Below are 16,434 nucleotides of genomic sequence, written 5' to 3'. Positions count from 1 at the left end.
TTGGCAACCCCGGGTTCCGGCTGGAATCCTTTGTAGAACTCGGCCGAGCGGGGAGAGGGAGGCTGCACAAGTTCTCGGGACTTGGAGTCCCAAGGCGCTGCTGGGAAACTTGGAGGAGCTATTTTTGGAGGCCTAGTAAATCCACCGCCGTTCCAGTTGGCTGAGGCCCCCCTTCCTTTCCTGTGGAGTAATATTTCTCGGTGCTGATCAACAGCGGCCGCCTCCTGGCCTCGGGAGCAGCCAGTCTGTATGTGTGTACATATGTACGTGTGTGCATGTGTGCGTCTGTGCAGTTGTCCAGCTCAGTGTTCAAATCTCCAGGTCGGCAGCAGACCTGCTACAAGCTGAGGGGCTTCTGCAACCTCTGGTGATGTTTGTTCGGGGCAGAAAAAAGAAAGTCCTTCACTCAGGGCAGAGTGAAACTATGGAACGCCCTCCCACAGGAGGCAGAGATGGGCAGCAACCTAGATGACTTTAAAAGAGGATCCGACCAATTAATGGAGGAAAAGGCTATCGATGGGTACCAGCCACAATGGCTTTGCTCTGCCTCCCCAGTTAGAGGCAGCAATGCTTCTGAATACCAGCTGCTGGAAACCGCAGGAGGAAAGAGTTTCTGTTGCACTCAGGTCCTGCTTGCGGGTTTCCCACAGACCTATGGGCAGCCCCTGTGAGAACAGGATGCTGGACTAAGTGGATAGCTCAGGTGGTTAGAGCGTGGTGCTGACAATGCCAAGGTCGCAGGTTCGTTCCCCGTAAGGACAGCTGCATTGCGGAGGGTTGGATTAGATGATTCTCAGGGTTCCTTCCAAATCTACAATTCTACGATTCCTTTATTTATTTATTTATTTATTTATACATACATATATACATACATACATACATACATACATACATACATACATACAGTGGTACCTTCGGTTACAGACGTTTCAGGTTACAGACGCTTCAGGTTGCGGACTCTGCTAACCCAGAAATAGTACCTTGGGTTAAGAACTTTGCTTCAGGATGAGAACAGAAATTGCGCGGCGACGGTAGCGGGAGACCCCATTAGATAAAATAGTACCTCATGTTAAGAACAGTTTCAGGTTAAGAACAGACCTCCAGAACGAATTAAGTTCTTCACCCAAGGTACCACTGTACATACACACATACATACATACATACCCTGCCCATCTGGCTGGGTTTTCGCAGCCACTCTGGGCGGCTTTCAACAGAATATTAAAAACACGAGAAAACATCAAACATTAAAAACTCCCCTAAACAGGACTGCCTTCAGGTGTCTTCTAAAAGTCAGGTAGTTGTTTATTTCCCTGAGGCGTTCCACAGGGCGGGTGCCACTACCGAGAAGGCCCTCTGCCTGGTTCCCTGTAACCTCACTTCTCGCAGGGAGGGAACTGCCAGAAGGCCCTCGGAGCTGGACCTCAGTGTCCGGGCTGAACGATGGGGGTGGAGACACTCCTTCAGGTATACGGGGCCAAGGCCATTTAGGGCTTTAAAGGTCATCACCAACACTTTGAATTGTGCTCAGAAATGTACTGGGAGCCAATGTAGGTCTTTCAGAACCAGTGTTATAGGTTCTCGGCGGCCACTCCCAGTCACTGGTCTAGCTGCCGTGGCTTGGTGGGCCATTGGCCCAATCCAGTAGGCTATTCTGATGGGGCAGATGGGAGTTCTAGTCCAAAACAGCTGAAGGCTGGTAAAAAAAAAAGTCTTAAGCTTTCACAAATGAAAGGGACAGCGGTCCCCGGATGCTTGTACCGTCACAAATTCCTTAGTCCTTAATGTGCCCCAGGATTCTTCTTTTTTGCCGCCCTCTCTGGAAACGGTTGCCATGCGGGAAAACTAGCAGTGCTCCTCTGCATTTTGCCTGTGTATTTAAAAGGCTGAATAACCAACTAATACCTCAGAGTTCTTCTAACTAACTCCCCCCTCCCTCAACTCCTCCTTTGCATGTCTGTAGCGCCTTGGCCGGATCCTACCCAAAGCACTTCCGCTGGGGCCAGAGTAGTGTCTCCACCGTCCATGGGGTAAGTAAGTGCTTTGCCTGCCATCTCACAGGTGATGGGAACTGGGTGTTCTCTGGGTTTCTGTGGGGTTTTTTTTATTTTAAAAAATCTTCCTGTGTGCATGCTAAACTCTTTCCTTCTCTTGGCTTAGCCTGCTGCTGCCTAATAATGTTTCTGTGCTTTACTAGATTTCTTTCTGGTGTCCGTCTTTGGGCTTTCTGGAACCTTCTGCCTCCTTCCCATGTGGGGACTGTGTACCTGTCAATGTCTGTTCAGTGGGGGTTCCCAGGGGGGCAAATGAGGCACTTTTCTCAGGGATTAGTCTGGTTTTTAAGAAGCAAAGGCTTGAATTGGAAACCTGAAGGAAGGATGGTGTTCTCAGCAGCCTCTTGGGGCAGGGGGGTTGCCTCTGCCTGCGGTCCCCCGTCCCACGAGTGACCTAGTCTGGAAATCGTCAATGTGCAGCCTGCTAAAGACCCATGTCCTCATGAAGGAAGGTTGATGATGCTGTAAGTGAACTAGACCTACAACACAACTTTTTTAGGTTCCCATCACCTGGCTGGGCAATAGTAAACAGTGCCCCCCCAAAATTTCAACCACTTTCCATTTTCGGTTTTTGTTCTGTAAATGAAACACATCCCAAAAAACCATCCGATTTCTACAAATAGGGCGGTGTTTGTTTGCCTACCCCACTATTATTAACCTGTTGAGGTAAAAAATAAAAAAGTCTTGTATTTTCAAAGTAACCCAGAGGAGCTAAAAACTCTCTAGCTTCTGACACACCCCACCTGGTTTTACTTGGAGCCATTTTACCACCCAAAAGCCTATTTTATTTTAGCTCAGCTTTTTTGTTTGCTTGCTTGCTTTCTTCATAAAATTGATTCACTGCTTGGTGGTAAAGAAAGGAAAGAAAGAATGCCTCAAAGCGGTTTATAAAACAGTCATATCAAGAAAAAATTACAACCCTATTTTAAAACTGACAAAAGTTAGAATACCGAATCAAATTAAAAACCTTCCTCCAAAACTGTCCCTGTCACTCTCTTAGTTTCCATTTTAAAACTCTGCATTGTCTGCCCAAAGTGAGCTACCTTCTTTTAACCAAGAGTCAGAAGGAGGGACCCCAGGGGCCATCTAGTCTGACCCCCTGCATTCATTCATTGCAGTCCATCTTTGCTATTATCTGCTGGAGTTTCTCCACAGAGACTCCAGCGTCAGGAAGACAGTCCTGGGCACACTTATTCGGGAGCAAACCTCAATTCACACAATGTGACATACTCCCAAGTAAACTTGTTTCTGGTAATTAATTCTCTCAGGAGCCCAGAGTGACCCAGACCCAGCCGCGCTAATACGTTCTTGAAAACCTAGGCACTGTTAATAGCATTCTAAACACAGCTTAAAGCGCTATTACGAAAGGTTTAAAGCCATTCTCTCAAGGTTTGTCAGGAACAGTGTCTTGCAGACGCCCAGTGCCTGAGTGAGCAGGAATTTAAAACGTCTCCTGAATGCCAGTCCTGAGGGAGACAGGCGCACCTCACCAGAGAGGGCGTTCCACACACAGGGAGCCACCACTGAAAAGGTCTTGCCAGGGGGTCAGTGCCAACTAGGTAGCACCAACGAGTCCTCACCTACCAATCGTAGGGTCCAAGATGGTTGATATTGGGGAAAGCACCCATTTAGGTACTCAGGCCCCAATTCAGTTAGGACTTGATACGCTCGTACTAGGCCTTGAATCGGGCTTGGTAGTTCAGCAGCAGCCAGTGCAGCCTTTTCAGGACCAGCGATACATGTTCCCTTCAAGAATATGCACCATTATCCGCCCCATTCTGCCCTAGCTGCAGCCTGCAGGCCGTCTTCAAGGGCAACCCCACAGTCAACACATTGCAGTAGTCAAGCAGAAGGTCACTAGCGCATGGGCAGCTGAGGCCAGGCTATGCCAGTGTAGGAATGGTCATAGCTGGCGAACCGGCATCCTTTTCTGTAGGCATTCCTTCAAGGTTTGTTTGGTGTGTTTCTTCCAATTAGCTGCTTTTCATCCCTCTCTGAACTGACACTCTAGCCAAGTTAGTCACCTGCTGACACCCGCTAGGGGGTCTCTGGCTTAGTGGCACCTCTGTTGGGTGCGCAAGGGTGGGGGAGAGGCTCCCACTCTCTTCACACGGGTGTCCCGCCAGCCATCAGTTCCACATGTCCCCGTTTTCTCAATTATCCCCTCTCTTTCTCTCCCCCTCGTAGCTGCGTGCGAGGGAAACTTCACCTGCAAGGACAATGAGGTCTGCGTGAGGCCCAACGAATGCCGCTGCCGCCATGGTTACTTTGGTGCCAACTGTGAAACCAGTGAGTACAGAGGACAGGGCCGTATAGTGGTTACAGCGCCATACTAGAACCCAGGAAAGGCTTGAGGGCCAGTCACTGCCTCTCAGCCTGAGCTGCCTCACAGTGTGGTTGGTGGGAATTAAATGAGGAGGGGAAGCTGTGTGTGTGTGTTTAAATTGACAGCATTTTTAGCACCTTGATGGTTTTACTAAGCGGTCCACTGTAAACGGCTTAGAGGCCTTCTGTTCTGGTACATGGTATCTCATTTTTGTTAAATATAAAATAAAAGGGCTATTCAGAGTTGACCTGTGACATTTCAATTCTTCAAGGTTGAATATGCATATACTGAACATTTAAAAATTGAAATGACACATACAGTCATACCTCTTGTTGCGTTCGCTTCATGTTGTGGATTTTCAGGTTGCGGCAAACCTGGAAGTGTATACTTCCGGGTTTCGCCGCATACGCAAAAGCGTTCAGCACGCTTTGCGCATGCGAAAAAGCGCTCCAGAACGGATCGTGTCTGCAACTAGAGGTACCACTGTATATGAAGCTGTATTCCATAATATATATACAACAAAACCTCTATGTTAAGGGCTGAATTGAATGTTTTTTTATTATTATTATTTTTATTATTATTATTATTATTATTATTATTATCATTATCATTGATTTATTAATTGCCTTCTAAATAAGACGATTTATGCAACTCAGCCAGATGGGTGGGTCTTATTATTATTATACTGTTCATAAAAACACAACTACATCAAATATATTTTAAACAAGACTCTCCTACTGGGTGGTAGTCATCCACGTTTTACGCAGAGTAGACCCATTGAAATTCACAGGCCTTGCTTAGTCATGCCCAGTATACAACGCACTGTACACACCTCTACATTTACACCTGTTGCTCCGCCTACTTTGGCCTGTGGCCCTGCCCACCACATCATGTGGCCCTCAGAAGGAGCGAATGCGGCCCTCGGTCTCGATTTTTTTTAAAAAAACAGGTTCCCGCTCCTCCAGCCCCTGCGCTAACCTTGTTGTCGTCATCCTCCCCAATCCCTCCCCCCCCCCACAGAGTGTCCCCGCCAGTTCTGGGGCCCCGACTGCAAGGAGATGTGCCAGTGCCACCCCAACGGGCAATGTGAGGACGTGACGGGCCAGTGCACCTGCAACGCCAACCGCTGGGGGCCCAAGTGCGAGAACGCCTGCCTGTGCAAGCATGGCAAGTGCGACCAGAAGACCGGCAAATGCACCTGCGAGCCCAACTGGTGGGGCCCCCAGTGCTCCAGCGCCTGCTACTGCAGCCTCAACTCCCAGTGCGACCAGCAGGTGGGCACCTGCATCTGCCAGCCGGGCTGGTGGGGCCGCAGCTGCAACAACCAGTGCTCCTGCAACAACTCGCCCTGCGAGCAGTTCACGGGCCGGTGCCAGTGCCGGGGGCGCACCTTCGGCCCTCGCTGCGACCGCTACTGCCAGTGCCACATGGGCAAGTGCAACCAGCTGGATGGGACCTGCACCTGCGAGCCGGGATATCGGGGGAAGTTCTGCAGGGAGCCCTGCCCGGCCGGATTCTATGGGCAAGGCTGCCGGAGGAGGTAAGGCAGGGGGGCAGCGGTCATAGAATCATAGAATCTTAGTAAAGGTAAAGGGACCCCTGACCATTAGGTCCAGTCGTGGCCGACTCTGGGGTTGCGGTGCTCATCTCGCTTTACTGGCCGAGGGAGCCGGCGTACAGCTTCCAGGTCATGTGGCCAGCATGACTAAGCCGCTTCTGGCAAACCAGAGCAGCGCACGGAAACGCCATTTACCTTCCCTCCGGAGTGATACCTATTTATCTACTTGCACTTTGACGTGCTTTCGAACTGCTAGGTTGGTAGGAGCAGGGACTGAGCAACGGGAGCTCACCCCGTTGCAGGGATTCGAACTGCCGACCTTCTGATCGGCAAACCCTAGGCTCTGTGGTTTAACCCACAGCGCCACCCGCGTCCCTCTTACAACCTTAGGAGACCCCCAAAGATCATCTGGTCCAACCCCCCAGCCAAGAGTCCCCTGCGAAACATGTGTGGCGAAATTGCAAATCATGCCTAGCGGAAACTCATGCACCGAAAGGTGGATCAGTGCTCTGGTTTTGGGGAACGAGGGATGGCCCAGAATAATATCCCCAAGCCCCGCCCCTGATTCCTCCCACTTAGTCACGCCTCCTCAGCTTCCCACCATGGGAGCCAGCATGGTGTAGTGGTTAAGAGCGGTGGACTCGTAATCTGGTGAACCGGGTTCATGTCTCTGCTCTTCCACATGCAGCTGCTGGGTGACCTTGGGCCAGTCACACTTCTCTGAAGTCTCTCAGCCCTATTCACCTCACAGAGAGTTTGTTGTGGGGGAGGAAGGGAAAGGAGAATGTTAGCCGCTTTGAGACTCCTTAAGGGGAGTAAAAGGTGGGATATCAAATCCAAACTCTCCTCCTCCTCCTCCTCCTCCTCCTCCTCCTCCTTCTTCTACTTCTATTTACCTTTCCTGTAAACTAGAATGTGAGAAGAGCTTTGTACCTGGTTCAGGCCAAAAAGGTCCCATCTTTTTTTCTCTTTTCTTTTTGAAATAATTTTCATTTGATTTTACGAACACCAAGTTATAACAATACCAAGTAGATAACCATACATTGAGATTTCTCTCAATCTCCCGACTTTTCCCCCTCCCCTCCGTGGGTCCATCTTCAGCTACATATTGTTTCGCAATCCATATATTAATATCTCTCCATATTTGTCCCCAGCATTTGTTACATTACAAGTGTTATTAAAATCCTGCTAATGTTTTTATCTGCTTACAGTGGCTTCCTAAATAAGTCGCAAATTTCCCCCACTCTTTCTTAAAGTTTTTGTCTTCTTGGTTCCTGATCTTTCCAGTCAGTTTTGCCATTTTGGGGTACCCCAACAGCTTAATTTGCCATTCCTCTCTGATAGGGACTTCCATCTCTAGGCTAGTAGCATCCATGCTGCTGTTGTCTCATACATAAAAAGTCTTTTTTGCTTTTTTGCAATCTTGGTACCTACAATTCCTAATATAAAAGCTTCTGGGTTTTGTTTTGTTTTACAAAAGTTATTTTAAACATTTTTTTCAGTTCATTATATATCATTTCCCAGAATGCTTTTATTACCTTACACAGCCACCACATGTGATAAAAGGTACCTATCTAGCCCAATCTCTGGAAACTGTGGGTTTCCATGTTCCTAAATGCTTTGCTTTTTGGAGTGCACAGAACAAGTCCTCCTTGCCTTACCCCATTCATCTTCTCCAGAGTCACCCTAGGCCAGTGGTGGCCAAACTTGGTCCTCCAGCTGTTTGGGGACTACAGTTCCCATCATCCCTGACCATTGGTCCTGTTAGCTAGGGATGATGGGAGTTGTAGTTCCAAAACAGCTGGCGGGCCAAGTTTGGCCACCACTGGCCTAGGAGCTCATCTTCAGTAGCTGACTCACCGCCTTAAATTCTGATTGGCTCCCATCAGTACTAAAAGGGAGGCGTCTTCTCTGTAGCTAAAAAGAACCCTCTCCTTTCATGTTCATTGGACAGTTCTAGGATGCTAGAGGGTGGGACCCTGCTGCAGAAATAGTAACAGGCTTTGCACCCCCTGTGACCCCAGCCTGCTACACTTGGGGAGGACCAGTTACTTTGCAGGGCTTTGTTGATCTCCTTCCTGACTGACCTGCCTCTCTGTGGCTTCTCCAGGTGTGGGCAATGCAAGGAGCTTCAGCCCTGCACCATTGCGGACGGGCGCTGCCTGGCATGCGAAGCTGGCTGGAATGGCACCAAGTGCGACCAGATCTGCTCGGCAGGCTTCTACGGGGAGGGCTGTGACCAGACCTGCCCTCCCTGCAAGGACGGCCACACCTGCAACCACATCAACGGCAAGTGTTCCCACTGCAATCCTGGCTGGATCGGGGACAGGTGAGTCTAGCAAGGGAGTTTGGCATGGGCTTGTCAAGGGCCCTTAGAGCACCAGGCTGTGAGTTGCCCTACCTCCATCTTTATTACCACAGTGCAGTGGTAGAGCAATAACAATAACAACAGTAATAATGATCTCTGTGTTGACATTTCCATTCCACCTTAAGGAACAGACATGGAATTGTTACGTGTCACATGTCTGTTTACATTCCAGCACAGTATGCTGGGAACTTCAGTTGTGTGTATAGCTGTTGCTTTTAGCCGTTCTCTCTGAGACGACATGAGAGAGAGACAAAATGTTTCTTTGTCCTGATTTATGATTAATAAATCTGTAGTTGTAGCATGCTTCCACAAGCCTCACGCCTATTCTGTGTGCACAGTTCGATCTGCTGATAGTGTGCCCTGGCTGAGTAAGCCCAAGTTGCTCATTTACGTTGGAGCAGAGGTGATGGTCTTCGCAGCGGGACAGCTGGAAAGGAATGGCCCAGCCGGGGCTAGCCAGCTGGCCTCCCAGCCCTCTGCATGCCAACACTCTGTACTTGCTTGCCTGATGGTTATGGCCAGGCAGATTTCAGGCTTGCCAATTCTACTTTGTTTTATATTAGATTTCCAACCTCTGAAACACCTGGTGCAAAATGCATATTGTCAGAGGCAGGATGGTTCTGAATGCCAACTGGGGGGGGGGACAGGTTTGGGGTTTCCTGTTGAAGCATCTGGTTGGCCCCTGTAAGAACAGGAAACTGGACTAGGTGGTCTGATTCAGCATAACCTTAAAAGACAGAGAGGATTCAAGGTCAGAGTTGCTCTGAGCACATTCTGAGCCCAACAATTAGTTTTCAGTACCAAAGCTGGGTACTGAAGTGGAGATACAAAGTCAAAGTCAAATTTTATTAAACGGTCACAGACCAGATTAACTCATACAACTAGTCAGCAAAGCTTAGCACCAGAAAAAACAAAGGACAGTTTCAATACAGATTAGGCCAAAACAGCAATTTAAAATTAGACAACATACATAAAATTAAGTATTTGCCTTCGCCTGCATATTGACATTGGAAAGCTCTTGTTTCCTACGCCTAATAGCGGCTACACAAAATTTGGCCACATTGATCGTAATTTCAGGAACCTTATCTTCTATCAAGGCTCTCATACGTTGGAGTTCTGGTTCATTTTTACGCTTTTGTAGAACTGGGGCAATAAAGGTCAGGCGTAGATCCTCGTAGTAACTACAGTGTAGCAATACATGCATACTTGTTTCCACTTCCGATGAGCCACATGGGCAAACACGTGACGCATATGGTTTGCCCTCATATCTGCCTAGCAACAGGGCAGAGGGCAAAACGTTAAATCTGGCCAGGGTAAAGGAGTGTCTGTACTTAGATATTTGTAAATCAGCCTCTCCCAAAGTCTCTAATTGTGGCATATTTATCCATTTTGCCCATGTGACATTGCAGCTCTATGTCCCTAATGCGTTGGAGCACTTGACTTCTGGCTCTCTCTAAGTGGAGATACAAACGTCCACTCCTAGTTAGAGTTAAGAACATAAAAAGAGTGTCAGGCCCATCTAGTCCATCATACTGTTTGCACAGTAGCCAAGAAGGCAGGCAGGACCCAACCACGAGAACATTCTCCCTTCCTGCATGCAATATCCAGTGACTGGTCTTCAGAAGTGTTGCTGCCTTCATAGTTGGAGCATAACCGTCATGGCTAATAGCTATCCAAATTTGCCATGAATCTGTCCATTCTTCTTTCAAAGCCACCCGACGTCACTGTTTCCTGTGGGAGCGAGTTCCACAGTTTAACTACGTGCTGCATAGGGAGAAGGGCTTTTTAAATAAATAAATAAAAATCCATCCTGAATCTTCCAACGTTCGGTTCTCAATTTCAGCAGCCCGATTTAGAAATATATAAACGTTGCTGCTGCTGCTGTTATCAAGAGCTGGAAAGGCTTACTAATCTACTGCAAATCAGGCAGAGATCTAACGGCAGATCCTGAGCTGTTCTCCACCCGCTTGTGGTCAAGGCAGTGCACTGTTGGAGATGGTAATGTGAAAAAGCCGTGTCAGTAAGCTAAGAAGCAGAAGCAAAAAGCTGTTGTTGTTGTTTTTTAAAAAAGTTTTTATTAAAGATTTTTCGGATACAAAACAAACAAATAAATAAGGAAAAGTACACACAGTATTAGCACCTCCACGTTCAGATCTTGGGTCTTTTTTACAATCTGTTTACATTTGGAATGGGGCACTATTGTCATAGATTTTGGGGGGAAAGACAGAAGAGAGAGGGGGTTGGGAGATGATTATCTGTTCATTCTATAGCATAGTCTTTGTGCAGGGTTTTTATGTCAGCGTCTCGTGGGTCGGTCCTTTATTTATACAGTTATCTTTTTATTGGTGTTGTGAGAGATTGGAGGGTCCAGGGTTTGCTTAGTTGTGTTTGGTTGCAGTATGGCTTGTTTGTATGTACCCACCCATCTGGCAGGGTTTCTCCAGCCACTCTGGGCAGCTCCCAATCAAATAATAATAATAATACAGTGGTGCCCCACAAGACGAATGCCTCGCAAGACAGAAAACTCGCTAGACGAAAGAGTTTTCCCTTTTGGAGGTACTTCGCAAAACGAATTCCCTATGGGCTTGCTTCGCAAGACGACAATGTCTTGCGAGTTCCTGCTGGATTTTTTCCTCCCCCCCCCTTTTTCTAAGCTGCTAAGCCACTTATCAGCTGATCCGATAAGCCGCTAAAAGCGCTAATAGCGCTAATCCGCTAATCCTTCAATGGGCTTGCTTCGCAAGACGAAAAAACCGCTAGACGAAGAGAATCACAGAACGGATTCTTTTCGTCTTGCGAGGCACCACTGTAATAATAATAATAATAATAATAATAATAATAATAATAATAATAATAATAATAAAGTGACAAAACATCAAACACTAAAAGCTTCCCTAAATAGGGCTGCCTTCAGATGTCTTCTAAAAGTTGTATAGTTATTTATCTCCTTGACATCTGATGGGAGGGCGTTCCACAGGCTGGGCGCCACTACCAAGAAGGCCCCCTGCCTGGTTCCCTGTAGCTTCACTTCTCGCAGCGAGAGAACAACCAGAAGGCCCTTGGCGCTGGACCTCAGTGTCTGGGCAGAACGATGGGGGTGGAGACGCTCCTTCAGGTATACTGGACCAAGGCCATTTAGGGCTTTAAAAGTCAGCTCCAACACTTTGAATTGCGCTCAGAAACCTACAACAGCTGTTGTGCTGAAAGCTGTTCTGAGAGCGGCTGTTCCTTCTTGTTGCCCCCCACTGCCCGCTCACCATCTTGAACTTCCTCCAGGTGTGAGACGAAGTGTCGCAATGGGACCTACGGCGAGAACTGCGCCTTTGTCTGCAACGACTGTTTCAACGGCACGTGCGACTTCGAGTCGGGACGCTGCCTCTGCCGGCCAGGCTTCCAAGGAATTTGGTAAGTGACTCAGCACCCCCAATGAAGGGTCTCCATTCTGCTCTTTTAATTATTCCTGTACGGGCCTGCCCCCTGCTTCACAAAGAAGCAGCATGGATAGCTCAGCTGGTTGCAGTGCAGTGCTGATAATAATAAGATTTTAGGTTTGACCCCCAATTTTGGGACAGCTGCGTATTCCTGCATAGCAGGGGGTTAGACTAGGTGATGCTCAGGTTCCTTTCCAACTCTTTGAATCTGTGTACGATAAGTTTAAAATGCTAAATATTACAAATTCAACTCAATGAAGTACAGTGGTACCTCAGGTTACAGACGCTTCAGGTTACAGACTCCGCTAACCCAAAAGTAGTAACTCGGGTTAAGAACTTTACCTCAGGATGAGAACAGAAATCTCACGGCAGCAGCGGGAGGCCCCATTAGCTAAAGTGGTACCTCAGGTTAAGAACAGTTTCAGGTTAAGAACGGACCTCCAGCACGAATTAAGTTCTTAAACAGAGGTACCACTGTAAAAAAAAAAAACCCAACCTTTCTACAGTTGTGCGGCTGATATTCCACAAAACAGTTATCACTTATTTGACGCCGTTTATGAATCGCTTCCCATAAGGTACGTCGAAGCAATTTTGAAAGGAAAAGCCGTTCCATGTATGAGAACATTGGCCGCTGTGAGAGAAGGATGCTGGACTAAATGGGCCATTGGCCTGATCCTGCAGGATCTTCTGACGCCCTTATGTTCTTAAGTCTGTTCTGCCAGGTTTTGGTGTGGGTCAGGGGTAACCAGAAAAAAGTGAAAAGCTAAACAGAAAACGCCCTATAGAATCAGTTGTGCTGCCATTGGGCTTTTTCCTCCCAGGACATAATAATGTGTTTGTGTTGGGGGTGTTTTTTTAAAAAAAAATTCTCGTGATTCCTGCCCCCCATACAAACACCAACCCAGGGAAAGAAATGAAAGTGTTTTCGCAGTTGACCCTCTGCACTCTGCTTTCTTTTGCACTCATTTAAAGATGGCTCGGAAGAGCAAATTGTCCCCCAGAAAATCACCGGTGTCATTTTCTTAGTTTCTAGAGGATAAGAGGATAGAGGGACGCAGGTGGCACTGTGGGTTAAACCACAGAGCCTACGACTTGCCGATCAGAAGGTCGGCGGTTCGAATCCCTGTGACGGGGTGAGCTCCCGTTGCTCGGTCCCTGCTCCTGCCAACCTAGCAGTTCGAAAGCACGTCAAAGTGCAAGTAGATAAATAGGTACTGCTCCGGCGGGAAGGTAAACGGCGTTTCTGTGCGCTGCTCTGGTTCACCAGTAGCAGCTTAGTCATGCTGGCCACATGACCCGGAAGCTGTACACCGGCTCCCTCGGCCAATAAAGCGAAATGAGCATCGCAACTCCAGAGTCGTCTGCGACTGGACCTAATGGTTAGGGGTCCCTTTACCTTTTTAGAGGATAAGAAAAGCTGTGCTGGATCAAGCCAATGCCCATCTAAGTCCAGCATCCTTCTTCTTCTTTGGCGATCACTCATAGCTGAGTAAGATTGTCTTCCATTTTTTAAAAGTGAGTCCGTAAGTGACTGTGGAGGTCAATTCTGGATCCACACATCCTTCCACAGTGGGGACATAGGTTTCTGGGCAGGAGTTGATCACGGTGAGGGTTTGCCAAGCGTGCCTTCCTCTTAGCACGTTTCTCCCTTGCGTCCTGAGTTTGAGCATCTTCAAAACCCATGACACCTTTGTTAAAGGCTGTTCTCCAGTTGGAGCGCTCGCAGGCCAGTGTTTCCCAGTTGTCAGTGTTTATACTACATTTCTTAAGATTTGCCTTGAGAGAGTCTTTGAACCTCTTTTGCTGACCACCAGCATTACGCTTACCATTTTTAAGTTCGGAAGTATTTCTGCAGAGGCAGAGCATGGTCATCATGGTTAGTAGCCACTGATAGCCCTATCCTGCAATCCTCTTTTAAAGCCATCCAAGTTAGTGAGTGTCACTGCCTCCTGTAGCAGTGAGTTCCGCAGTTTAACTGTGCGCTGGAAACATTGCAAAGTTGCAAATTGCAAGTTTGCCCACTGAATCCCAAGTCATTTCCCAATGATATAAATCTTTTTAAAAGACATTTTCAAAAACGGCATCATGTTCTTCCTCTCTGCCTCCGGATCTGGATTTCTCGTCTCCTGGGAATTAAGGGAGAAACCAGCTTTTTATTGCTGCTGCTGTTCTACCGAGAGCTGGCCTGATTACATTTGGCTGCTTAGTCTGTTTCCAAGGCTCAATTTGGGCTCAGTGAACCATACCAGGGGTTTTTTTTGGGGGGGGGGTAGTTCCACCGGGGCGTCTCGCTGTCTTCTTCCTTAACTCTGTTAGCACAGCCCACTCTGCAAGTTTTGCCTTCAGATCATTACTCATCACTTCCTCTGTCAGCTCCAATCTGCAGCGGGGCCTTGCTTGCATTTTTCCATTTCTTGACAAATACTTGGTATATTTTCAGCACAGCAAGCACTTCTCTCTGGAAGTGTATATGAGAACTTCTCCCCCACTTTCTCAGATCTTAGTATATGTGCCAAAAGTCATCTGTCTGTCACCGGATGAGAGCCGTTCCATTTGTGGTTGTGCGATGTTAAGAGTCCTCGTATCCAGCACGTGCAATTCTAGCGTTCGGGAGGAGCATTGCTCAGTGGTTAGAGCATCCGCTTTGCATGCAGGAGGTCCCGGGTTCAATCCCCAATGGCACCTCCAGGGAGGGCTGGGAGCACCCGCTGCTTGAAACCCTGGAGAGCCTCTGCCAGTCAGAGTTGGCAATACTGAGGTAGAGGGACCAGTGATGTGAATCAGTATAAGGCTGCCTTATACAGTGACAGGGAAGATTTATATAAAGAAGGTCCCAGGCTAAGTCCCTGGCATCTCTGGGTATGGCTGGGCGAGAATCCCTGCCTGGAGAGTGGCTGCCAGTCAGTGCTGACACCACTAGGCTAGATGCTGATGTTTGTTGCCCACAGCAGCCCTGGCAAACGGAGGAACCTGCGCGGCTTCAGAGCTGCGTCAGCACATGGAAAGCCCTGAGCAGGCTAAAAATAAGATTTGGTCAGGAGTTACTCATCAGCTTGCTTGCTGGCTACTGAGAATGACTGTGTGTTCAAACGGGCTCCGTGGTGTGATTGTTTTGCAAGCGAAAGCTCTTCCTCTCTTCCTTTTACGGTTCTTTCCTCTCCACCACAAAAGTTGGAAGCAGGGATTTGTGCAGAGCTTCCTTGGAAAGGAACACAGAGCAAAGTGTCCTGTTTGTCTGAAGAGGGCTCTTTGTTTCGATTTGGGCTTTTTGTTGTTTTTCCATCACAAAAAGCTAAAGGATAGTTCATAGACCTCCTACGGATGGTTTCATTGCTTCCCGTCATGCAGCCGTTGCACTGAACAGAATTTGTGCCAAGGTGCTGTTTTGTTTATTTATTGATCAGAATTCGTATATATATTGCCCCTTTCTAGAACAAACAACAACAATAACACAAGACCCTGGGGCTTACTCTCTTTCCTCTTAAAATAAAGCAAGGGCAATATCCATCTAAATAGACCTGCTTCCATTTTAGCTGAGCGTCCTTCTTCCAATGACCCTCCAAATTTGTTTTGGGTGTTCCTTCAACCCTCTGGAGCAGATTTGGGGTGGCAAAGAGGGAGGAGAGGGAGAGGAACTTCTGTTGTGCAAGCAAAGATCTTTGCACTACTACAGTGTTTCCCAAACATGAGTTTCCAGCTGTTTTTTGGACTACAGTTCCCATCATCCCTGACCGCTGGTCTTGCTAGCTGGGGATGTTGGGAGTTGTAGTCCAAAAATAGCTGGAAACCCAAGTTTGGGAAATACTGCGTTAGCAGCTCTATTTAACTGGATGCCTCCCCAAGATTCTAGTCCTCATGGTTCAGAATAAAAACCTGGTTTAAATGGGAACATAAGAACCTGCCTTCTGCCAAATCTGACCATTGGTCCACCCAGCTCAGTTTTGTCCACACTGACTGGCAGCAGCTCTCCATTCAGCACCATGTTTTGAACTATAGTTCCCATCAACCCAGCACCATACAGCCATACTGGCTGGAGCTGATGGGAGACAAAGTCCAAAACATCCGGTGCGGGCCGGGTGAGCAAAGATTGCTTTGTTTTTTTATATATAAACATTTTATTTGATTTTACAACTACAAAATTCCAACAATATCACAATTACACTCAAAATGCAAGATTCTCTTGACTCTCAGACTCCCCCCCCCCCAATTCCCTCCATGGATCTTTATGTTATCCTCTTCAACTGCTTATTATCTCCTCCTCTATTTTTTCAATTTATTATCCAAAGTTTTTGTTAATGTTGCAAGTGTTGTTAAAAAACCTGGTGATGTTTTCATTTGTTTACAGATAAAATGTAAATTTTCCCCATTCTTTGTGAAAGCTTTCGTCCTCTTGATTCTTCCAGTCGTTTTTGCCATTTCTGCATATTCCAGCAATTTACCGCATTTTTTGCACCATAACACTCATTTTTTTCCTCCTAGAAAGTAAGGGGAAATGTCTGTGCGTGTTATGGAGCGAATGCCTATGGGTGGCGGGGGGATCTGCTGCAGTCGTGAGCAGAGGATCCCTGGTTCCCCTTCCTTCCCTCCTCCGTGGCTCGCTTTGACACAGCAAAGCGGGAGAGGAGAGGAGCCTTCTCCTCTTATACCCCTCTTCTGCATTATTAACAGCATCCTTCTCCACCCACCCCACGCGTGTTCCT

At 47.6% G+C, this 16,434-nt stretch overlaps 1 protein-coding gene across 1 annotated transcript in view; it reads left to right on the top strand.

The window, feature by feature from the left end:
* SCARF2 (scavenger receptor class F member 2) overlaps positions 1 to 16,434 on the top strand; it is a 51,778-nt gene that overhangs the window by 10,872 nt on the left and 24,472 nt on the right. Inside the window, 4 exon segments of the mRNA XM_081174812.1 lie at positions 4,239 to 4,340; positions 5,398 to 5,917; positions 8,046 to 8,264; positions 11,580 to 11,708. Of these exon segments, the coding sequence (XP_081030938.1) occupies positions 4,239 to 4,340; positions 5,398 to 5,917; positions 8,046 to 8,264; positions 11,580 to 11,708 (970 nt within the window).

The sequence above is a fragment of the Podarcis bocagei genome, assembly GCF_964188305.1.
Source record: "Podarcis bocagei genome assembly, chromosome: 16".
In the NCBI taxonomy this organism is placed as follows: Eukaryota; Metazoa; Chordata; class Lepidosauria; order Squamata; family Lacertidae; genus Podarcis; species Podarcis bocagei.
The sequence above is the reverse complement of the archived record's forward strand: the minus strand, read 5'-3'. Positions and strand labels throughout refer to the sequence as shown.